The sequence below is a fragment of the Sturnira hondurensis genome, unplaced genomic scaffold (assembly GCF_014824575.4).
Source record: "Sturnira hondurensis isolate 20B ecotype Veracruz unplaced genomic scaffold, ASM1482457v3 Scaffold0001872, whole genome shotgun sequence".
Taxonomy (NCBI): Eukaryota; Metazoa; Chordata; class Mammalia; order Chiroptera; family Phyllostomidae; genus Sturnira; species Sturnira hondurensis.
Genome location: NW_028074503.1, coordinates 27,171,385 through 27,196,892, shown reverse-complemented (window position 1 = coordinate 27,196,892; position 25,508 = coordinate 27,171,385). Strand labels below are relative to the sequence as shown.

At 40.3% G+C, this 25,508-nt stretch overlaps 1 protein-coding gene and 1 long non-coding RNA gene across 5 annotated transcripts in view; one reads left to right on the top strand and one right to left on the bottom strand.

The window, feature by feature from the left end:
* Nucleotides 1-71: 71 nt before the first annotated feature.
* Nucleotides 72-25,368, top strand: LOC118978811 (uncharacterized). Its single transcript, XR_005064795.1, has 4 exons — nt 72-495; nt 5,963-6,262; nt 12,221-12,353; nt 25,297-25,368. It is a non-coding gene; the product is annotated as an uncharacterized LOC118978811 (long non-coding RNA).
* POLI (DNA polymerase iota) overlaps nt 10,840-25,508 on the bottom strand; it is a 30,517-nt gene continuing 15,848 nt past the window's right edge. For all 4 annotated transcript variants that reach the window (XM_037034461.1, XM_037034471.1, XM_037034479.1 and 1 more), the window contains 6 exons: nt 25,272-25,508; nt 21,201-21,379; nt 20,160-20,251; nt 17,476-17,606; nt 13,742-13,947; nt 10,840-12,110 (listed from right to left, as the gene is read on the bottom strand). In XM_037034461.1, coding sequence (XP_036890356.1) covers nt 11,292-12,110; nt 13,742-13,947; nt 17,476-17,606; nt 20,160-20,251; nt 21,201-21,379; nt 25,272-25,508 — 1,664 coding nt within the window. In that variant the 3' untranslated portion in view covers nt 10,840-11,291. The remainder of the gene's footprint in view (nt 12,111-13,741; nt 13,948-17,475; nt 17,607-20,159; nt 20,252-21,200; nt 21,380-25,271) is intronic.

The window sequence follows — 25,508 nt, the reverse complement described above, 5'->3', positions numbered from 1 at the left end:
TCGGCTCCCCGCTTTCAGAGCACCGGTTCCCAGGGTAAGATACTCTCTCGGCCGGGGCTAGATCCCGAGAACTCCCCTCCCCAGTGCCTTCCCCATTCATTTATCCCCGAGCCCGGCCGGCTCTCCTGGGCTTCCAGCCAGCCCCTCACACTCGAAGCCCACGCGGGATGGGTTTTAACAAACTCCTTGGGGGACCTTGATTCCCAGGAAGTATGGCAGTGACCCAGCACGCATCGGGGACCCAGTCGGGCAACCCAGAAAGTAGGACATGATACAGACAAATGTGAAAACCCACTTTACAGCATGTGTGAGTCTGTCTGCAAAGCTGGCTCCCGATATGAGGTGTGAAGAATCCAGTTTCATCCAAGCGATGTATCAATAAATGATGCCATCTCGATATTGGTTTATGTTCAATTTGCGCTGACCCTGTGGGCAAAGATATCCTTGATTAATTCACCTCAATATGTTCCAGCTCATCTAATGTTCCATCACCAGGTAGTACAATCGTAGTCTTGCTCTTGGCTCCTTCTTGTTTTCACTCTCTTTAGCCCACTGAACTTAGTCTTCTATTTTTTCTTAGCAAGTGAAGAAATCTAGCTGTAAAATTCATTTGAGTGGTGCAAATAAACATGTCTATTGTGGCAGTAGGTGCTGGGTGATTTGATGGAGAATAAGACAGTCACTGCAGGAGTTTACACTCTGTTGGTTTGTTCCCAAACTCTGTGCATTTCCTAAGTCAGTCAATATCAAGTATGTTGCTGATAAAAAGTAAAGAAGTGTGATGATGTATGTGCTGGGACAAGCCCAGGTCAGGGACCAACTGAAGACTGCTAATTGCATGAGCTTAAAGAGTTAGATGTTTGAAATCCACATTCTACCTAAATGTCTTTTTAACCGGTCCTTCTTTAAAATAACTTTTTAATAATTCTTTTCATAGGCAGTATCTTTAAAGTTTCTCTTACTACCTTTTTCTTCCATCTTGGGGCATATACTTTTACTTAATAGTAATTCAGAAGTTAATAGTAGCCCAGAAGTTACAGAAAAGGCTGTCCTGGGAGGCCTCAGAGCCACTGGGCCAGGCTCTCTGTCCATCACAGGACTGCGCTCCCGCCCTGCAAAACGGTGAACTCAGCACAGCGAACCGTCCACGGTGAGCCGCGCTGCCACCTTTCCGCTCTCTGCTGCGCTGTAGTCCCCTCCCTTCCCCCTGCTTTATTGTTTAATGAGACAGACCCAACAAGGCAGCACCCACGCCCGGGAAGCTCATCCATCTGGATCCGATTCCTGTCTGCCACCAGCGGTGCCCGTGATGCAGGCCAGGTCACAGCCTGGTCATTCGCCCTGGTTTGCACCCTCCTGGTCCTCCTAACCACAGTCCGCAAGTCAGACCCCCGCGGTCTGTGCCGACTTCATGGGGAACACCCGACGCCTTTCCACACAGGCTGCCTGTACACCACCACGTGCCCTGCTCCTGCTGCCGCGTCTGTCAAAACACAGCTCTCCTCCCTTCTTCAGGGCTTCCATAGAGCTCCGAGGACCGATTATGAAACGTCGGGAAGCGCCGCAGGATTTCGCAGTCATTTCACAGCGCCACCCTGAGCTCCCTCCAGGGCCGCCTGGACAGGGCTGACAGCGACTGCGGCCTCCACGTGGGGACATGGTTGAGGGCGGGCTGAGACACGGGCAGCCCAACATTTTACACAGCCAGAAGTTGTAAACAAGTCATGTAGTAAACCTACAAAACATATCCATAGTGAAAGTACTCTCCAGTAAATATTGGCGAGGCTTTCTTGAGTGTGCAGCCCTAAGCAAACTTAAATAGAGATTTAAGACCGCACAAACTGCTACTGGGTATTCCCAATCCAGCGTTTGAAGCACCGTAAAAATAGTCTGAACTCCGCACAGAGACAGGTGTAACAAAAAGGACATTCACGTGACATGCTGAGGCAGTGGTCTTCATACCAGTGAAAAATTGTGTGAGACTATATCCTGGTCCCCAGTTAGACCTGCTCGCTGGGACTCATTCCCTGAGTCATTGTTCTGCACAGCTTTTCACGACACTAGCTGAGATGGCCTCCCTTTCCTTCCCCTTTTTCTGTTCTTTCTGGTGAAACGATCCGTGTCAGCAGCCGATTAACTTCTTCAGGCTGCCCCAAACAGTCGAGGGCTGAGAGACATTTTTATAGCTTCCTCCGTCTTTAGCCTGGCAGTTGGTGTTTTTGCTCTCTAACACTTTGAGCTCTCTGTATCTGGTTATGGTCCATTAAGAAGTGGTATCAACATACACTTTTCTAGACTTTCTCACGGCCACTTTGGGATCAGGCTCCTATGGAAGCACACCCTTGGGGGCTTCTGACTACGTGAAAAGATCTGCTCAGCACCACCTCAGTTCTCTGAGAAGCTTTATCAGACTGAAAGTCACAAGCTTGACGTTGGGTGTGTGCTCCTGTCTTACTTTGAGACTTGGCTCTCTGGGTCACTAGCGATAAGGCAGCAGTTGTATTCTCCAGGTTAGCAGCTCTGGCTCTCTAGAGTACCTTTAACTTCTGCTTGCAACCTAACCAGAGTTTTTGTTTGTTTTTTTGTTTTTGTTTTTGCTTTAAAGCTCAACTTTTTCTTGTAGCACTTCAGCCTATGCAGCTAAAAGCCACCAGGTGGCACTTTCTACATTTTACCTGGTGATATCCTTGCCCGAAACCAAAGTTCATTAGGTTTATTTTCTGTTTTCCAAGGTACACTGGCAACTGTTTCATCAAATGTTTCGTAACAGCTTCTTAATAAAACAGTTTCCTTGCCATGATTCCATTGTCTGCTAACAATTTCTAAACTCCCTACTGCTCAGAAGCTAGTACCATATATTTTAGGTTTTTGTTGTATAGTTCTCCGCTTTCAGGTACCAACTTTTGTACAGTTATCTATTATTGAAATAATGCCACAAAACAACACATGTTTTGGACTCAAAAGGAATATATGATCATCAAAAAGTTATCAAACATTTACTCTCAATATTCAGATCCACTGTCAATTTCTTCCCCTACTCAATAATTAATAATTGTTTCTACATAAAATAGCATTCATAATCATTGATTAATGAATTTTACTTTGAAACAATAATTGAAACGTATACCTTGATGGGATTATTAGAGAAAGCTCATGATATTTTATTTGGTAGAATCTGAAATGCTTACCTCTATTCGAATGTAAATACCCAAATGCTAATAATAATCTAAATTAATGCCTTATTTTTGACTGGATTCATTAACACTATTAGATATGATGGTAACCTACATAATTACATCATAATTTCATACACAATTTTAGTAATGCTACAAATGACCCCAAACTAGATGATTATTCAGTTTGTTTTTTAAAAATATATTTTATTGATTATTCTATTACAGTTGTTCCATTCCCCCCCTTCACTCCCCTCCACCCTGCACACCCCTCCCCCACCATTCCCCCCTTTTGTTCATGTCCATGTGTCACAAGTACTTTAGATTCCATATTTCCACTACTATTCTTGTCCTCCCCCCGTCTATTTTCTACCTACTCTCTATGCTACTTATTCTCTGTACCTTCTCCTCCCTTCTCCTCCTCCCACTCCCCTGTTGCTAACCCTCCATGTGTTCTTCATTTCTATGGTTCTGCTCCCAATCTAGCTGTCCTCTTAGTTTGCTTTTGTTTTAGGTGTGGTTGTTAATAACTGTGAGTTTGCTGTCCCTTCATTGTTCATATTTTTATCTTCTTTTTCTTAGATAAGTCCCTTTAACATTTCATATACTAAGGGCTTGGTGATGATGAACTCCTTGAACTTGACCTTATCTGAGAAGCACTTTATCTGCCCTTCCATTCTAAATGAAAGCTTTGCTGGATAGAGCAATCTTGGCTGTAGGTCTTTGGATATCATGACTTGGAATACTTTTTTCCAGCCCCTTCTTGCCTGTAAGGTCTCTTTTGAGAAATCCGCTGACAGTCTGATGGGTACTCCTTTGTAGGTGACTGTCCCCTTATCTCTTGCTGCTTCTAGAATTCTCTCCTTCATTTTAATCTTGGTTAATGTATTTATGATGTGCCTTGGTGTGTTCCTCCTTGAGTCCAACTTCTTTGGGACTCTCTGAGCTTCCTGGACTTCCTGGAAGTCTATTTCCTTTGCCAGATTGGGGAAGTTACTTTATTATTTGTTTTCCACTTGTGGCTGTTCCTCTCCCCTTCTGGTACCCCTATAATTGAGATGTTGGAACATTGAAAGATGTCCTGGAGGTTCCTAAGGCTTCTCAATTTTTTGAATTCTTGTTTCTTCCTTCTTCTCTTTTTGGTTGTTTCTTTCTTCCTTCTGGTCCACTCCCTTGATTTGAGGCCCAGTTTCCTTTCCATCACTATTGGTTTCCTGTGCATTTCCCTTCATTTCAATAAGTTTAGCCTTCACGTGTTCCTCTAATTTGTGGCTAAAATCAACCAATTCTGTGAGCATCCTGATCACCAGTGTTTTGAACTGTGCATCTGAAAGGTTGGCTATTTCTTGCTCACTTAGAATTATAGGCTCTGGGGCTTTGAGCTGTTCTTGAGTCATAATGTTTGGTCTGTTTGCACCTGTTATGTATGAGGGGCGGAGCCTTAGGCGTTCACCAGGGCCGGGCAACCCAGTTGCTGGGTTGTGACACTGTACATGGGGGCGGGGTCAGAGAGGGAAAAAAATGGCGCTTTGCTCTGCTCCGCTCTCTCTCAGATTTCTGTCCCCTCTGTGGCTTCCCACAAGCAAATTGGGCCCCTCTGGTGTTGGTTCCTGGGGGTGTGGGCCCATGTACCCTCCAGGACCCTGTGGGTCTCTCCAACGAACTCTCTGTGAGCCTGGAAGCCTCTCTCAGCCCCTCGACCCAAAGAAAGTCTTTCCAGTTGGTGCTTTCAGGCTCTAATTCCCGTCACTGAGGCCCTAGCCTGAGCAGTCTGTCTCACTGTTTGCTCCTTTGCTTGGTTTACCTGTGCGTGAATGTGTGACCGCAGTCAGCCAGCCACCGTGTGCCCTCACTGGGTCCGCCTGTCGCCACCCCACACCTGGGATCCACCAACTGCCTCCGCCTCCGCTCCTGGGTCAGTTGGACTGAATGATCTTTCCAGCCGAACCACTCTGCCTCTGACTCTGCCCCTCTTACAGGTCTGGCTGAATGGTTCATTGTTGTCGGACTTCCATACAGTTCAATTTTCACTGTTTTGGCTGTGTTTTTGTTACTAAAACTTCGCTGTCTTTAAATTTAGTTGTGGGAGGGGGCACAGTGTTTCCCCCTATGCCTCCATCTTCTGATTATTCAGTTTCTTCATGGGCAAATAACTGAATTTGGCTGAATACCATGGCTAAAGCTAAACTTTGGTGTATCCATAAATACTCAGATATCAGGAGTATGTACATGCCAATTCTTTTTACTGTTAGGCTGTTACATTAAAAAAAGTTTACGATGAACTAGAATATGACAGTTTGGCTAAATCTAAAAGATGGAATATTTGACTATTAATATCTTCAATTTTTCTATCTCAGTATATCTGTATCCACATTTGTTTACATAAGTCAACTACAGGCTGAATTTTATTACAACACAAGTTTGTAGTGTTGGACAGAAAGAAATTGCCACTGACACAAATATACTGTAGTACTCAATTTTTTAAAATTTAATATATATTTTATATACCTGTGCATATGCAAACAGATATACACACACCGAGTTGACAGATTCTGTGTATTGGCCTGCTTACTTCCACTCTACCTTGCTTCTAATTAGAGAGGGTGGAAAACTGAGAAAAACAGACATCCCAGGGGTTGCCTACACCTAGTCTTCTGGCTGCTAATTAGGTTACACCGTTGGTTGAAGTCTTGTGAGAGTTGAAGGCAGAGAGCATTTCTCTTGTTGTTTTTCTCCTGGCTACCAAAGATAAGAAAAAGTGAAGTTTTTTTTTTTTTTCTGTGTTCCAGTGTCCACATGCCAGATATTGTGTGCCAAGATCTGTCCGAAATCGGTGCATCCAAGACAAAGAAGCAGCATCGTCCTGTGTCCTGGTCCTGATGGCCAGGCAGCAGCTGTGGGTAGCCATTTTCCAGGCTTCTGCATGTCAAGAAGCAGTGGCCATGGTCATGGCATATGGACTCCAGCTTCTTGAATTCGCAGTTCCACTGACGGGTTCAGCAGAGACAGCTGTCGTGGACTGTTTCTGTCTGGCTCCCAGACCGGCTTCTGGGGGCCAAGCCCAGAACCTTCACCTCCATGGGGGCTTTGTAAGTATTTAATTCACTAAATTAAATTTTTACGCTTAAAATATCTATAGAAGTTCCATTTCCCAGCCAAAGAGCATCTGAAAGTTTAGTTTTCTCAAAGGATTTTAACACATTTTAAAAGTACTTTATTAGTGATATGATAATCTCTGATCTATCTGATATGTAATAAATACAACTGAGGAAAGAAAGGAGAAATACCTGAAGTATTGGCAAATTATGAGAGCCTCACCTCTGTTTATCGAAAACAGGACTCTGCAAAACAAAAGTGAGAGGTCATCATTAACACAAATCAGCTTCACAGGAGGACATGGTTGTATGTGGAGATTAAGGGAAGAACAGCGTCAGTGACACTGAGGTAACAGGATGAAAGTGAATTCCGCACAGCTGAATAATTTACTTACAAGTGGTGACGGTATGCATCGTCATGAAAGAGAGGAATGTGATAAGAAGACAAAATAGTGAAACCTAAGTCTGTAGACGGCAGGCAACACCTTGGGCTCACAGAAGGTAACGGGGATGAGACTGATCAAGAACCTTGTAGGACTATTCTCTCAGTAAAGTGGGGAACTACATGGACAACATAATCCAACTACCAAATGAAAGACAAAACTAATGGGGTGGGACGAGGGGAGAGGAGTACCCTCTGGGAATTTCATGCTCACTGTCTGCCCAAATCTAGGGTTTAATTTTCAAAATGAAAAATTACAATGGTCCCAGACGTGGTTCCCCAAAGTGCTGGCAAAGTGCAAATATTCTGGGGAGGGACACATGGTACCCAGACCTTACAGGAGCCCCACAAACAAAGCCCAGCAAATGGGAGCCCACACTCCAAAATCAGGACACGTGAGAAAAAAGGCCAGCATGAATAGGTTGCCAGCAGAAACAATCAGATTTTCAGTCCCACTCAAACAAATAAAAGCAAATTCAAATACAAGGAAATCTTTGGAAGTTCTATCACTACATCTTGAGAGAGATGAGAAGATATTGTATCCAATAAGCAAGAATAGGATGCTATAGAAAGGAACATTTAGAGAAGAAATTACGCTTAAAAATCTGTGAATGAGGCCCTAAAATTGCCCCAGCTCACTTATCTGAAGCTTCCAGGGTGCAGTACTGGGACAGGAGAGCTAGAGAGAACCTAGCAGTCTGTGCATTGAGCAGAGCCAGGAGTCTGGAGACAGGATAGGGGCTGGAGTTCACAGCACACAGTGCTGGAGAGGAGAGAGTTTGTACCAGTCAGTATAAGAGATTACACGACTGTGGGGAGGAACCACCTGAAAGGAGCAAAGGGAAAAATCTCCTGAGCCCACAGAGGACCAGAAATATTTCATTTTATAACAAGTTAAGAGAAAAAACCTCATGAGTCACAGGGCACAGAGGTCTTCGGAAGGATTTTGCCTTAGTAGTAAAGTAATATTGTTCCTAGAATAAATGCTGCGTTGGTCATATACAAAAAGGAACTTTTTAAAGCTACCAAGAACAACTCATAAATATTTATTAAAAAAACAAAAACAACCATTATCCAACAAGGCAAAATTCACAATGTCCACCATACAATTTAAAAAATTACCAAGCATGTAGAGCAGAAAAATAGGACCCATAATAAAGAGAAAAACAAACCAATAGAAATACATGCAGAAATGAGCTACAGAAATACTTTAAAACAGTTACTATGATTAATATTTCATATGTGCAAGAGGATAGAGAAAAATTGAACATATTAAGTAGAGACGCAAAAGATACAAAAATAACACAATTCAGGTATCCAGAGAAATAAAATGCCTGACAGGAAAACTACACTAAATAGAAATAACAGATGAAATATTGTGGAAGACTAATTAGTGAACTTGAAGACAAAGCAATAAAAACTAAAGGGAAATAGAGAAGAATGAAAAAAAATGAGCAGAGCATCAGTGAGCTGTATGTTTAAAACATGATAAAAATAAGCCTTGTAGCTAGATACAATACTGCATATCTCCAAAGACAAAAGCGAGTGTCTTAAAACAGCCCAGGAGAAATCAATTCTAAATACACAGTGCTAAAGACATTAATTCAGAAAGCAAGAACAATTCTACTTTGAAGGGACGTCTGAAATGCAAGAAAAAAGGTGACCCAAAAAAATAAGTGGGCAAACCTAAAGAGTATGTAAAAAAATATCTAATTTGTAGATCAAATTAAGAACTAGAGGAATTTGACTAGAATGAATATATTTGAACATCCTTGCGTCTGCAAAGAGGGTAGAGATATTTACCATTTTTAGATGTTAAATTTTTAAAGGGAATCAAAAGTACAATACTTAGAACATTTAAATTTCAAGTTGGTAGATGGAAACATAGTCAATAGAAGGCTCAGCCAATCCCAAAAGAAGACAGAAAGGGGATAAGGATGAGAAAAGCATAGCATAGAACAAGGCAAAAATAGGTAGCAAATAAGGTGGAAAAAAATACATGCAAGTAGACTTGTTCTCCCGCACTGTGGGGGGGCAGATCTGTGTAAGAGTCCCCCCAAGGACAAAACAGACTTTGTAATTCATTGCTGGTTGTGCTTTGTCAGAAATATCTAAGCCCCATCTCTCAACCCTCACATGGGGAAGGGAAAAAGGCTGAAACAAAAGCAGGAAAAGAGCAGGAAGCATCAGGCAAACAGCTTGGAAGGTAGAGTTTACCCTGAAGGCAAATGGCCTGCAATTGACCTCTGGAAAGAAAACCTGAGGACAGTGGCAAGGTCAGGCAGCTCAGAGGAAGACAGCAGACACTACTGCAGACAGCAAGACGGGACCAAGAAGGGGCTGACGTGGTGCCAGTGGACTGGCCTACGCCTCACTGGAAGCAAATACAAGTTATATTGGAGGGAAGCGTCCACAACTTAGGTCCTTTGTCTTCCCAGAGTTAAGTTGAGCCACACATTCAAACAAGTTAAAATGATACACATCAATATCAGAAAATTTAGACTTGCAGAAAGTTAAGTTGGTATTGAAATAATCAAAGAATAAAATATGAATTTTTAATAAAATATGAATTTTTACAAAGAATATTAGAAAAAGAATCAAATGAAAAATACACTTAACTAAAATTAAAGTCATCATTAATGTTTTAAATAGTAGGTCAGATAGTAATGAAAAACAAATCAGTAAACAGAGCTGATGAAATTAGCCAAAATGTAGCAGATAGACAAGATAATGAAATGCAGCAGGGATTAAGGGACAGAAGAATAGACTAAGCCCATCATTTCTACAGTCCAGAGTCCTAGACAGCGAAGCTATATTTGAAGGGCTAGTGGCTAAGACTTTTATAGAATTAACATGAATTGAAAGATACAGGATGCCAGCATATATCAAGAATAAAAAAAAATAAATTCACACTTCCCAACATTATAAATTTGTACAATGCCAAAACAAAGATCATTTTATTAAAAGCAGATAAGATAAACAATAAATAGTCAGATGCTGATTTCTGGCTGAAATAATTATAAGGATTATTGGATATGTTTTAAAAATGAATTATCTAAAAAAGGTGATAAGCTTCTGTTGTGAGTTTAACTACCTCATCAGAACACTACATACAGAAACTTCTCTAGTCCTTGACCCACGGCACTAAGTATCTGCACGGTGAGCAACTTCTGCTGTTCTTGCTGCAAGTTACTGTTTCTGATGACCTCAGACTCCCTGTGAATGATCCTTGGTGGTTAGGGGATTTTCAAATTTCACAAAACCAAAATGAAGTTGAAACTCCTTACCTACCTAGAAGAAATACTTTTAGGCTATACTTTATTCACATTTGTGTACTTTATTTTTGCCTTTAAATTATACATGAAAATGTTTTAAATAGGACTCCTCCAAACAGTGCGAAGTAATGCTTGGGTGTGTTCTAGAAACATTCTTTATGTCTTACAAATTATAAGATGTCCACAATCTTGTATCTAATCTTTGATCGGGCAGGCAAAAGGTGAAGGCAGTAACAAAGGGAGAAAAAGGACATCCATCAATTTAGTAAACGTGTATTTGTTGTGTGACATTCTGAATCTCACCTCCAAAATTTGGGGAGATGCAGAAACACGTAATCCACTGCATTTAGACCCCACAGACTGGCCAGAAGGAAACAGACTTCTTCCCCTCTCTAGAACTCTTCTAGATCCCCACCTCGCACTTTGGGTGTCCATCCTTTCCTGAATCTACCTGCAGGGAAGGTTCCTTCTCATCCTCCATGACGTGTTAATACGCTCCCTGCCGTGCAATTCATTTACTCAGTAGTTACCGAGTGCCCTCTGTGTGCCAGGCATGACGACAGGTCCTAGGTGTAATAAGAGGCATTAATTGAATATGCATCACTTTGGTATTTTTTTAAATTAACTTAATGGTACACAGTACTTCAAAGCTATCTACACCTTTAATCAGTGAGTTGGCCATAGAACTTATCTGGCTGTTTCTTTTTTAAAAAATATATTCTATTTATTTATTTTTGGAGAGGGGGGAGGGAGAAGGAGAGAAACATGGATCTGCAAGAGAAACATTCATCATTCACTGGTTGCCTCTCACACGCCTCCTACTGGGTCCTGGCCTGCAACCCAGGCATGCGCTCTGACTGGGAATTGAGCCTGCAGCCTTTTGATTCTCGGGTTGGCACTCAATCCAATGAGCCAAACCAGCCAGGACTATTTGGCTATTTCTTAATGGGCTCAATTTTCACAGGAAAAAAAAGTTCTTTGCTATAGCATAGCAATGATTTGGACAGTCTGTTTCTTATATACAGGCATATATACCTTTCCCCTCAATCTATGAGAACTGTACTAATGCTTATCAAAGTATTTTTATTGAAAAACAATATAAAATAGTTTTAAAAATAAGAAGGTAATGTTACACATTACTTCGGTTATAAATTTGTATACTTTGTGCCAGAATTTACTCCCCATAGGTATTCTTGCTTTATTTGGAACATTTTATATTGGATTGCTACATTATTACATATCTATTAGTGTTTAATTTAGATGAGTGTAACGTCTTTCCCTTGCTTTTTAGACCTTTTTCCTCGGCCTATTTATGTACATTGTGGAACTCTGACCTCCTGCTCTTCCAGTCAGCCACCAGCTCTTTCTGTACCTCTTCTGGTAGTTCATAGAAAACGTCAGGGTCAACATCAGAAGGAAAAGGAACTTTCTCAGTGGAAGAACCTTGCTCTCTACTTTCTGCAAGTCCTTCGTGATGAGGGGCTGTTGCTGTCGGTGGCTTATGGCAATCTGTAGTGAGCTTTTTGGAGAAAAGTTGCTCACTCTGTAAATTTGGAAATGAATGGAAAATAGACACAGTGGGGTTTGTATTTGGAAAGTGGAATCCTTGATATTCTTTAGGTCCTTGCCTCATTCCTTCAACTTTTAATCTACTGTCTAGAGAATGTGAATAATCCTTTTGGCCAGACAGGTAAGAGGAACTACTGCTATTTAAGCCTGAGGTTCCTGGTTCACAGGGAGATACAGAGAGCGTCTGTTTGCTACTAGATAAATGATCTTTTGGATTTAATGGACTTTCTTGCATTTGTTTTGTAGAAAAGAAGGATAATATCCCTCTAGAGGAACGTAATGGACAACTCAAACTTCCTTTCTCCTGAACCTTTTCTCTAGATTTTCCAGAAAGGATTTCTTCTTGAATATCTACTGGAAGCTGCTTAAAGACTTCTGGGTCAACACCCTCAGGAAGTGAAGAGAGTGGGGATTCATCGCTGTCTTCTTTGGAAAAATTTATAGTGTCTAGTGGAGACTTTCCAGTTCTTGTACTTTCAATTCTTCCAGTCGGTAGAAAATTCCAGTTTGTTTCTTTGTCTTTGGAAAAATCCTCCATATGAGTATCTTTCATTTTCTAGAATACAGGATAACAGAATAAGTTAGATCTCTAATATCTGTAAATAGTCACGCTGCTAAACTATGACTAAACCTATTATCTGATGGACGTGCTTCTATCCTACTCAGTAACTTCAATCTGTTCTGCCTGTCCCACACAACTAGAGAGGGTGAGCTCATCACAACTGGCCACACTGTTGTGTGGATCCTCACTCACTATTCCAGGAAGAGGTCTCCTTCCTAAATAGGGCTGAGCCAGTAGGTAGGTTCGCATTTAGAGACACAGAAAGGATCTTAATCGTGTACCCACACTTCTAATCCTCCGAGCAGCAGAACGGCCTCAAGGGGATCTAAGTATTTAAATACACACACACACAAGTACATATATGTACATATATATTTACTTGCTGCATAGATGTGAATAATGTGTATAGATGTGCACATAGATGTGCATAGATCAAGGACTAGTTTTCTAAAAATCCCTATTCTAAATTATCACTTAACAAGAAAAAATATTTCTGTGGTAAAAATCCAACATCATTCATTATTAAGGTATAACACTTTTTAAAAATTAAATTTAATGGGGTGACATTGGTTCATAAAATTATATAGGTTTCAAGTGTACGATTCTATTGTGTGACCCCCACCCAAAGTCAAACCTTCTTCCCTCACCATATAATTGACTCCCTTTACCCTGTACTGCCTCTCTTATATGTAAATAAAATAAAAGTGTAAAAACACCTTCCATTCTAACTTGTATAATTTTTTATGTACACTTTTCCACTTCAATTTCCATCTAACTTTAAGCATCATAAAAATGCATGTTAGATTGCAACTCAGGAAACATCAATACAGTCATTTTAAAACCACAAAAGGAGAAGAGATTCAGGCCAGGTATTTACTGAGTATCATACACACACAGGTACTTTCACTTATATTTACTTCTCTCACACTATGGTAAATTATAGGCCTTTACTTCTCATTCTACAAATTAAAAAGTAAAAAGTCAACACCATTTAAAATTTCAGTTAATAAATGGAATAAAGTTGGTCAGAATACAAAAAGTAAAGACAGCACTAATTCATTATTTCTATAACACTATTCTGTTTTCATTTTAAACTTAAATGTAAATAAAATATTACTAAAATTATACTGACTGATTAAACAATAAAAAATAAAGAAAACCATTAAAATGCTTTAAGAGTTCATTGTAGGCATGGAAAATTAGTAAAAGATGATTATTTTTTAAAGCACCCCACATTCAGTAAACAGGTGTGTCAAATGGCCATACGCAGGGTTTTGTTTGAGTCAGCTGAAAATATGGCAACGGTAAAGTGAGTAGTCATTTTCTATCAGTTTTGCTATTGGAACTCAATTTCAAAACCAAGCAAATTTAAATACTTTAACAAAACACAGAGGGGGTGTAAAAAGAAAATCTCTATAACAGTTTTCTTTCACTATCTAGTGACGCTTACATTTTCCTCTTGATCACAGTACAGTATACTCGAGGCTAGCACTGCTGTTCAATGGGTATAACATACATGGGAGTCATTCCAGAAATACAGACCAAAAGAAACTCTAAATTACATCAGTTAAATACAAACTGAAATTTGTAATTTAACTACCCACATCCAACAACAAGGTACGTACACAACTGCGCTCGCCAGGGCATGACGCTGTTGAGGATGATGGTGTTAAGTAATAATCAATAGTCCCTTTCTTAGCAGTTTTGACTGCTTTAAGGTTGCAGAGGCACACACTTAGGAGGGTCAGATGGAATGGCGTCTTCACATTCACCATGTTCCGAAAAAGTTTCATGAGCACATCCACCATTGGGGGCATCGCATCGTAACTTCCTAAATAAAATGTTTAAGAAGACAGTATTGATATCTAAACACACTATATAATAATTAGTATAAAGAGCTTAATCTCACTTAAATTAAGATCCTAAGTAGATATCATTGGGACATCTTGACAATATACAGACAACTGGGACATCTCAACATCAATACTAAATGTCAAATGAGTACAAGTTTTCAGAAGATTCGAAATACAAGATATCTGCTTATGGTAGAGTGATGATGCCAGAAAATCTCCCCACTGAACTGTATTCACATTCAGAACTGTATTTCACATGTGAAAATCTCCCCACTGAATCTCCCCACTGAGTGACCAGTGAAATGAACAAGGTTGGTAGGACACACATGGAGAAACCACACAGCTCTCTAGCCTGAGGCCACAGTGGTGGTTAGGGTGAGTGAAAGATCAGCGGACCCGCCACAAATTTAGCCAGGCGATGCGGAAATGAAAACAACCATGTGAAGACTGTGTAAACTGTCCTCATGACCCCAGGTGACTGGGAGGCAGCATGCCCATGCAGGGAAGGGCAGAGAGAGCCAAGCTCTCCACATACATCCCCGACTAGAACAGAAATGCAAGAGGGCCTAGCAGGAAAGAAAAGCCAGGGCAGACCTGAAACGGCCTAAATGTTAAAGGGCTCTCCCACCCAGCACATCGGGTGACAGAGGAGAGAAGCCCCCTAGGCTCTAGCATTGGAGCCAGCAGTGCTAACCACCAAACTAGGCACACACTGGTCTAACCTCCTAGGAAGCTAAAATAAACACTTAAATTTAAATTTAAAAAGCTGAGCAGAGAAATCAGGGCAATACAGCCTAAGAAAGGGTATATCCTGAAGCTCAAGTCCAGACAAGTTACAAAAAAAATTTTAAAGCCTATGTGGAAAATTGCTGCAATATATTACCTAAAATACCCAGTTTTTAACAAAACATTACAATATATGCAAAAAAGAGAGAGAGAGCGTGATTGATTCAGGGAGAAAAAGCAGTCAATAGAAATTAACTTTGACTCAGATTTAGCGAAGACTTCAAAGTTGCTATTATACACATATTCAAAGAGTTAAAGAAACCATCTTAAAGAATTAAAATATAACTACCAAAAGGGGAATCTCAATTTTAAAAAATCACACAAACAAAGGAAATTCTAGAGTTAAAGCGTAATCAAAATAAACAAAACCACTAGATGGGTAACAGCAGTTTTGAGATGACAGATTAATCAGAGAACTTGACAACTGAACAGAAATTATCTGATCTAAAAAAAGAAAAATAGTCTCAAGAAATATGAATAAAACTCACATACCTGTAGGTCATTTTCAAGTATACTGACATATGTATAATGAGAGTCCAGACAGGAGAAGGAATAAAGAAGAGTCAAAAACTCCACGAATTTTATCACAATATTATTCTACAAAATCAGAAAGCTCATAAATCCCAAGTAGGATAAACACAAAGAGCTTCCACACTCAGACATGTCATAGTCAAACTGCTGACACAGTGACAACTAACTCGCCACCTAAAGGAGAATGTGAATACAACTATACCTACCAACACATGACTGCCTTTTGGCTCCAAATTCACCCTTCAGTATGTGCTCAGTGTTAATGGGTTGGACTCTAAATTTTTTTACATTGATCATGTTAAGCTTTGTCAGTAGACAGCACTGGAGGACCATTAAAGAAGAAAACGGGCTCCTCTTCCTGGTTTCAATGTGCTGTTATCTACTTTTTCTTGCTTCTGTACATTGTCTGTTTGCAGTACATATGTGTGGTGCACTCAGTCCCTTAGCAACCTCAAGCCCTAACCCAAGCCTAGTGACCAAGTTACCATGGCAACACCAATTCAAACACTGCACACGCCAGGCCAGTGCTGTCAACAGAGTCCCAGCTCCTTCTGCACACCTGCTTAACAGCCTTGACCTGCCTACTTTCCGAAGGGTTGTTTCATCCGCCTCTTCCTATGCAGGCACCACACCCTTTGACTTTATGGGAGCAGATTCCTTCAGGACAGCCACCACCAGCCTCCCCTTGCCTGCATTCTGGAGGGCTGTTGACAGATGCATACCCCAGCCCAAGCACTGCCCTGCCAGTGAGCCAACACCCAACATTAGACTCCTCCTGTGTGCCCACCCACTAGCCTCAGCTCATCTGTGAATCAGTGTGGGTGGTTTGCTCTTTGCCCAGTAACTACACGTCTCTCGCCCCGGGAACTCGAAAGGATTTTCCCACCACCCAGTGATCTGCAGCCACACCACCTTTGAGAGGTAGGAGAACTCCCCTTTCCGGGTTTGTCCTTCCTCGGGTACTTTTCTCCTCAGGCCTTAACACATCATCTCAGAGTTCTCTTGACACCTTTAGAGTCAATCCCCTAGCTCAGTTTAACAATTCTGTGAAACTTTCCCATTCTAATTTCTGTGTGGTGTATTCTCTCCTGAGTGGTAGAAGACTGATAAAACCATTAACAGCTGACTCCTTGTCATAAATGTTATTACCACTCAATAAAATTTGGCTTAATAAATTTGCAGGACTGAAATTTCTCAAAGTATATTCTTTGGTAAACATGAAATTAAAGTAGAAATTGATATAACAGAAAGAAATATAGAAAATCATAAAATATTTGGAAATTAAGGAACAAATTTCTTCATAAATTTTGGGGTCATAAAAGGAATCAGAGAGATATGAGAAACTATTTTGACCTTAATGGAAAAGAAACATAACAAAATTTTTGGAATACAGCTAACACACTGCTTAAAAGGAAATGTAGGATGTTCAGCTTGAATTATTAGAAAAGAAGGTGAGTATAAAATAAATAATGTAAGCTTCTATCTTGAGAAACAAAGGGGAAATGACAAATTAAAACTAAAGCAAGCAGAAAGAAAAAATAACAAAGATCAGAGCAGAAATAAATAAAACAGAAAGTATAAAAACACTTAGAATTTTCAAATCTAACACCAAAAGCACTATCCATGAAAGAAAACACAAACACAATGAAATACCACTACTCGGCCACGAGAATGACTATCATAAAAGAAACTGGCAACACTAAATGTCAGTGACGATATGAAAAACTGGAATGCTCATACATGGTTGGCGAGAATGTAAATTGTTACACCCACTTTGGAAAAAATTTGGCAGGGTCCTAGAGTTCAACTTCACACAGCCCAGGAGTTGCACTTCTTACAACCCACGCAGGATACACAAAGGCATGTTCTGCTCCGTGACATGCCAGAATCATTTTTCATAATAGCCAAAAAATGGAAACAATCTAAAAGTTCATTCAAAAGTTATCTCATGCCATATAATTATCATAGCTTGTTTTCTCTAACCTTGGGAAACTTTCTTAACTGAGTCTCTACTTTTATAATCTATTAAAAAAACAAGTTTTCTAGTAAAAATTTCTGATAGAATAAAGGGATTTAATAGCTCACTAACTCCTTATGAAGACCCTCCACCCACAGAGCCAGTTTCTAATTCAAAGCTTCCTTCTATAAGGGCACAACCTGCCAATTAAATTATTAGGAAAAGCCCACACCTGCCCCTAACTTCTGAATTATGTGGGATGGAATGGGGCACTGGCGGCTCTCGCGGCTACAGTGCTTCTCAGATGAATACCGGCGGATTGTTAATCTCACTGTATGTGGCTTCCTTCCATCTTGGCATACTCTAAAAATAAAGAGAAAAAGGAAATAGGCAATTTGAAAAATATTACCTAAAGATTTTTAAAAACTGTCTAGTAAATGTAATGGGTCTAAAGTTGCCAGATTTAGTAACTACAACACTGTAAGTACAGTTGATAACTACACAGTAAGCAATAAAGGTCCCTGAAGAGCCCAGATAGACTTTGCAAACTCTGCACACTGAAGAGCTGAAATTGTAAGTGCAGGGCTCCCAGGCCCCACTCAGAATTGGGTGCTAATCAGAAGAACAGAAATAAAACATAATTACAACAAGCCACTTTATAATCCAACTCCAAAATGTAACTAAAGGCAAAATATTAAAAATCAGCAAGAAGTTAAAGAAACTGAGAGAATCACTTGCTGACAGAAGCAAATATATGAAAAGTAATAGGTTTTTCACAGTTTTTTTTTAAGTACAACATTACTGGAAGAAAAAAAATAATAAGATTACTTTTGTCAAAGAGCGCTCCCCAAGTACATCCAAGAGAGCCAGTAGTAAGAGCACCACTATGTGGCGTACTAGAGCAAGAACTGGAAAGGTCAATTCGATACTGGAGTTAGGAAGATGCATGCATATACATGCATCTTATACAGTATTCCATCCAAATGGTCTTGGTTTGGGGGTTGAAAACAAATTTTTAATGATACAGAAAATTTACATTAACAGTGTAAATCTGATAAGAGAAAATACATGTCATTATATGTATGGTAATGCATTAAAATCACAAATACAAAATACAAATTTTGTGCATTGTTAAACATGCTGAAATAGAAGATTTCTATTGGAATAGATTTTTGTAGTAAATTATTTTTTCTGCCCTGGCTGTTGTGGCTCAGTGGATGGAGCGTGGGCCTGAGAGTGAAAGGGTCACCAGTTCAATCCCCAGTCAGGGCACAGGCCTGGGTTGCAGGCCAGGTCCCCAGGGGACACATGAGAGGCGACCACACACTGATGTTTCTCTCCCTCTCTTTCTCCTTCCCTTCCCCTCTCTCTAAAAATAAATAAAATCTTTAAAAATGATTTATTTTTTTCTTTTATTGCTTTATCATAAAATTCTTAATTGCTGCTTTAAAAATAATAAACATCTCAAATAGTTGCTGTGAATATGTTACTAGTTTAAATACCTCCCAGGTAAGCTTGTTCTTTTAAGTCATTGTACAAGTCAAAGACAATGATTTAGTTCCTGAAACTAATTAAGACATACTAGAAAAAGATATTCTAAGCAATCTTAAACTATGGCCCATATATTGGATTAAAAATTAAATGATTTCATACCTGTCACATTTCTATTGAGTCATCATTTACTCTAGAAGTTGAATACATTCACACACGATATTTTTTTGCCAGTCACTTACACAGTATTACACTCCAATCCCTGAAATAGGGGATATGATATGGAAGAGGGAATGGCAAGCCGAGATAAGGGTAAATGCCCAATAGTTGGAATTTCACAGATTTAGAGCACCTACTCTCATTCCTGGGTTGATTCTTAAATAAGAGAACCTATAAAATTCGTAATTCTTGTGTTTTTTCTATGTGCAGAACTATTTCCCGTGCCCGGCTTTTCATAGTAGTCTTCTATTTCGTTGGAGCAGAGCAGATGACCAGTTTCAGAAGCCCTCCCAGGCCCACCCTGAGTCACATCACTGGGGCTGGGTCAAGGTCAGCCCCAGTTGCATGTGGCAAGACAATGAGCTCGTGGCTTTGCTCGAGACGTGAGAACCACACGGCACGTGACAGCCAAGCTGTAGGAACTTCAGTGCATCAGTTTTCTCAGACCTAGAGTCATCCAAAGCCCTTTCCTCTCATCAGTTGGCCACCCAGACATCATTACAGAAGCACAACCACCCAAAACTGTCAGGCCCCACACACCCCATTCTGAGAAAGCAAAGACATAAGAGGAAGAGACAGTAAATACTCTTCCACAGAGTGTTGAGGACAGACATATGACGGCCAAGGGGCATCAGAAAGGTACATGTCTTGCTCTGCACTCGCTAGGCTGTCTGTGTGCCATGTATGACCCCAGGTGACACTCCTCATGTACTCACAGACCAGCGACTCTGTGCGCACCCACAAGCACTCTCGCTGCCCACACACAGCTCCGCTGAGCTGCTCTTCTGTCTGACTCCATTTCCTTTCACGTTGTCTAAGGCACAGGAGATACAAGCATTCATCTGCTTTCTCCCTTGCTGTTGCTCTTAATAACTAACTACGTATCCTCAACCATTACAAATTTATAGGTGCTGGGATTCTAGAGATGTCTGTAAACCCCACGAGGTAACTATCAGCAGCTTAAGATCCATAACATAAAAATAATGTGACCAAAATTCAATTGAACTAGATGGGTTAAATTCAGTTAAGAGTGTCTACTACTACTTTTGCAACAGTTTATAATGTAGAGAGAGTCAGTGATAAACGATCTATCTTTACACTGTTTAGTCTTCGGTTAATCTGTAAGTTCCAAGACAGAGCATTAAGTATTCCTTCCATATATATATATATACAGAAAATAGAGAATATGGCAAAATGGAAAGTCACCTGTTCAAAAGACTAGCAAGTAGTTCTTCAATCTTACTTTTAGCTTCCACTTCCGATGAACATTTTTTAAACGAATCTTCTTCACTAAAGGACTACCAAAGAAGCACAAATAAGGAAAACTGTAAACCCAAATACGCATATCCAATTATCAGTGCCACTCAGTTCACTTCTACATTACCTCTCCTTACCTGCAGGTTATTGCACTAGACGGTGCACTGGAAGTGAAAGTTATTGCACTCCACTAGACGGCGCACTGGAAGCCAAGAGAATTACAAAGGTCCAGCAGCAACTCCAAGTTTACTGTATGGTTACCGCAAGGCTCTTAATCTCCTAAAACTTAAATTTAGCCTTGGACAAGTTATTTAACCTTTCTAAAGTATGGTATCCTCATCTTAAAAAAAGAATGGGAGCAAGAGGAAGAGAGGGGAAAAGGTATGAACAAACAGTAGAACTGCCCAGCTCAAAGGCCTGTGAAAATGAAATGCGATGATGTAAAGTACTTAGTAAAGCTCCTGCCACACAGAGAAGAATCGGGCAATGTGAACTGGATGATTATACCTTTCTCCATTTCCTAAGTCATTACACTACTCCAAAAACAGGACTTACTAAAAAATTAAAATATTTTGCGTCACCTATGTAATATAGGCTATTTAATCAAAGTGGCTAACTTTAGATTTAAATACCAACTCTTAGACTCAATTTAAGAATATTTATTAATCTATTATACACTGGCTGGGTAGCTCAGTTGGTTAGTGTTGTCCTGATACGACAAGGTTGAGGGTTCCATTCCTGATCAGGGCACATACAAGAACCAATGAATGCACACTTAAGTGAAACAACAAATTGATGTCTCTTTTCCTTCTACCCCTCTCTAAATCAATCAACTGTAAAAAATTTATTATAATGAATTAGCCTCCTCATAGGAAAGGGGTCATGTACTAATAAGCAAACTGCAATAGTAAAAACATAGCAATAAACCAGAAATCTTCATCTGAAATAATGTGACAACCAGCACTCAATTAAAATATCATTATCATGCACCTGAGGTAGTCCTGATGGTGTTACAGGAGAATTATCCTCTCCAACACTGAGCTTCTGGATACGCTGAGCAACTGAAATTCCTAACTCCTTTTCTAGTATTTTGGAAGAAAAGGTCTGGAGATCATGCACACTGCTGATACCCAGTGCTTCGAGGCGTTTGGCGGTTTTATAGCCAATACCTAAACAAAAAGAAATGCGTAGGGTGTTACAACAGCTTTTTTCCTTAAAATAAAACTAATGAACATATTATAAATACTGCATCAATCACATCTTTAAATCCCGTAATTAATATTTTGCTAAGATCAAACTTCATTACAAATGACATCGTTGTTCTGCTCAGCCCCTGTGAGTTATATGAACCACTTTAAAAACTCAACAGCCCTAATATACCTAATATAATATGATGAATATAGAGACAAGCAATAAATTCTGTCTTGATAAAATTTTTACCACCCGTTATATATACCACTATGGAAGTATTCAAGAATCGTGCTGATTATTCATGGGGTGTCCAACCCTCGACCCATGGGCCACATGTGGCCCAGGATGGCTGTGGATGTAGCCCAACAAAAAATTGTAAACTTACTCAAAACGTCTTTTTGCTTATCAGATTTCATTAGTGTTTGTGTATTTAATATGTGGACCAAGACAACTCTTCTTTTTCCAGTGTGGCCCAGAGATGCCAAAAGGTTGGACACCCAAAGAAAGACTGTCACTAGAACAATTAAAATTAATTAGGATGCACTTAGTAGTTAACCTACCTGATTTTTACACACGACACCACACATTTATCTACAAGTTGTATCTGGCAATATTTAATGCCTGAATACAACTAAGAACCAGAAAGCAAACCAACAAAAAAATTGTTATTAACAAAACTCCTATCATAAAGTTTTTTGCAGGAAAAGTCAGATATATTTTATCACAGAAAAAAAGCTCAGGCAATGTAGTGTCCTTTTACTCCTCTCATTTAAAAAAATTAATTCCACAATTATCTAATTTCCTTGAACACTAAAAGTAAGTCAACGGCAATGAGTGTGTAGGGGAAATTATTGAAGTGGATTAACAGATATTTTCACAGCTGAAATAAAAGAAGGCTAGCAAGTTGGCAATAAGGAAGAAAAGGCCTGTAAAAAAATACAAGAATTCAAAAAGTAAAGCCAAGTAATAGTATTATGTATCATTATATAGTCCTCAATGTATTACAATCTGACATAGTAATTGTTCTTCAGAACACTCTGTTCATCCAAGAAGATACAACTGTACTACTTTAAGGAAGGCGAGGGAGTAACACATTCTGGAATCACATAAACATGTCTTAAAGTGTGAAGTTATAATATCTGCAGATTAAGTTTCAGTCTTAAAAATTCACTTCCATAGAATTCTGTATGACATCTTTTTTTATATATATATTTTATTGATTATACCATTACAGTTGTTCTATTCCCCCCCTTCATTCCCCTCCACCCGCACACTCCCTCCCCCACCCTTCTCCCCCCCTTAGTTTATAACCACGTGTCTCAAGTTCTTTAGGTTCTATATTTCCCCCACTATTCTCACCCTCCCCCCTATCTATTTTCTACCTACCATCTATGCTATTTTCTGTGCCTTCTCCCCCCTTCTCCTCCTCCCACCCCCCTGTTTCTAACCCTCCATGTATTCTTCATTTCTATGGTTCCACTCCTGATCTAGCTGTCCTCTTGGTTTGCTTTTGTTTTAGGTGTGGTTGTTAATAACTGTGTGTTTGCTGTCCTTTCACTGTTCATATTTTTCATCATCTTTTTCTTAGATAAGTCCCTTTAGCATTTCATATAATAAGGGCTTGGTGATGATGAACTCCTTGAACTTGACCTTATCTGAGAAGCACTTTATCTGTCCTTCCATTCTAAATGAAAGTTTTGCTGGATAAAGCAATCTTGGCTGTAGGTCTTTGGATTTCATGACTTGGAATACTTCTTTCCAGCCCCTTCTTGCCTGTAAGGTCTCTTTTGAGAAATCCGCTGACAGTCTGATGGGTACTCCTTTGTAGGTGACTGTCCCCTTATCCCTTGCTGCTTCTAGGATTCTCTCCTTCATTTTAGTCTTGGCTAATGTAATTATGATGTGCCTTGGTGTGTTCCTCCTTGGGTCCAACTTCTTTGGCACTCTCTGAGCTTCCTGGATTTCCTGGAAGTCTATTTCCTTTGCCAGACTGGGGAAGTTCTCTTTTATTATTTGTTCAAATACATTTTCCACTCGTGGCTGTTTCCTTCCCCCTTCTGGTACCCCTATAATCCGGATGTTGGAACGTTTAAAGATGTCCTGGAGGTTCCTAAGCCTCTCCTCATTTTTTTGAATTCTCATTTCTTCATTCCTTTCTGGTCGGATGTTTCGTTCTTCCTTCTGGTCCATTCCATTGATTTGAGTCCCAGTTTCCTTTCCATCACTATTGGTTTCCTGGACATCTCCCTTCATTTCAATTAGTTTAGCCTTCATATGTTTCTCTAATTTGTGACTGTACTCTACCAATTCTGTGAGCATCCTGATAAATAGTGTTTTAAATTGGGCTTCTGAGAGCCTGGCAATCTGTTGGTCGCTTAGAGTTATTGGCTCTGGGACTTTGAGTTCTTCTTGAGCCATCCTTTGGGCTATTTGTGCCTGTTAAGTAGCAGGAACGGAGCCCTAGGTTTTCACCAGAGCAGGGCAACTCAGTCGCTGGGTTGTGACTTTGTATGTGGGGGCGGGGTCAAAGAGGGACAATGGCTTCTCTCCGGCGCCCGCCGCCGCGACCCCCACCAGCACCGCAGCCACCACAGTCACCAGGGCCACGCGCCCTGCTCCTCGGCACGTGGGTGTGCCACCGCTGTCAGCCCTCCACCACTGGGTTTGCCCCCTGGGGCCTGTGTGGTCCGTCTCACTGTGCACGAATGTGCGACCTTGGTCAGTCTGTTCCGCACCCCGACTAGTTCTGGGCTGCCTGCGCTCCTAGATCTGCCCTGGCTGACCCAGCTCCGCTGCTGGCTCCACCTCTTACCGTCCTGGTTGAACGGTTCGTAGCTGTCGGACTTCCGTATAATTCGGTTTTCTGGCCTCTGGGTGTGTGGTAGTTCACCAAAACTTTTGTTGTATCCAAACTTGGTTGTGGGAGAAGGCACAGTGTTTCCACCTATGCCTCCATCTTGGCGGAAGTCTGTATAACATCTTTATCCCCAGCAATGCCATAGAAATGAAGTTTAACATATCCATTAGTGATGGTCTAACATATCCATTATTCATGGTCTACAAAAGCATAAGTATTTGATCTTCAATGATACAAACTTGACCTGAATAGATCACTGAACCCTTCAAAAAAATCAGTTTCTTCATCTTTAAAATAAAAGCTTTGTCTAAATGCTTTGGAAGGTCCCTTGTAGCCCTAATATTTTATATATAATCCCAAAATAGAGTTAATAAAAGACAATGCTCCTCTTTAGATGCAATGTACAGTATAAGAGTATAAACCAGGGATTGGAAATAATTGACTATATGAGTGTGTTCCCAGGTTGTAACTTTTATGATCACATTCAAACTCTACAAAAGTAGGTAACACTAGAAAAGAACTCTATATATTTCCTCATACAGATTCCCTCCAGAAAACAGGATTTTTTGGTTTTCTCCAAGAACCAAGTACATAGGCTCTAAAAATTAATTACATGTCAGGCAGTGAAAGACAAATACCATATGATCTCACCCATAAGTGGAACCTATAAGTGGAATCAAAACAAACAAGCAAGCCAAATATAACCAGAGACATTGAAATAAAGTACAAACCGACAGTAACCAGAGCGGCAGGGGGAGGGGATAATGGGGGAAAAAGAGGGGAGGGACATCAAGGAACTTGTACAACAGACACGTGGATAAAGCCAAAGGGGGCTAGGATCGAGGGTGGGAGGTGGGGATGGCTGGGGTGGGGGGGGGCCGGGGGTGGGGAATGGAGACAACTGTATGTGAACAATTTAAAAAAGAAAAAGAAAAAAATTAATTGCATGTATGTATTATTTTTAAATTAAAGAAATATAATAAAAACATACTTTTCAAATACATTTGTCTTACCAGGCATTTCTTTTATGTGTTTCAGACTATGAATGAGGTCTTGAGAACTTTCAGGCAGTAGGACTGTTTGTTGGTTTGGTTTAAAGACGCCAGAAACTAATTTTGCCAGTAACTTATTGGAAGCCACTCCAGCACAGCCGGTGAGACCCAGCCGGTCACACATGGCTTCCCTCATCTCAGCTGCCATCTGAGACCCGACAAGCAGTCTCCTGTGCGAGATGTCGTGCAGGTTTACAG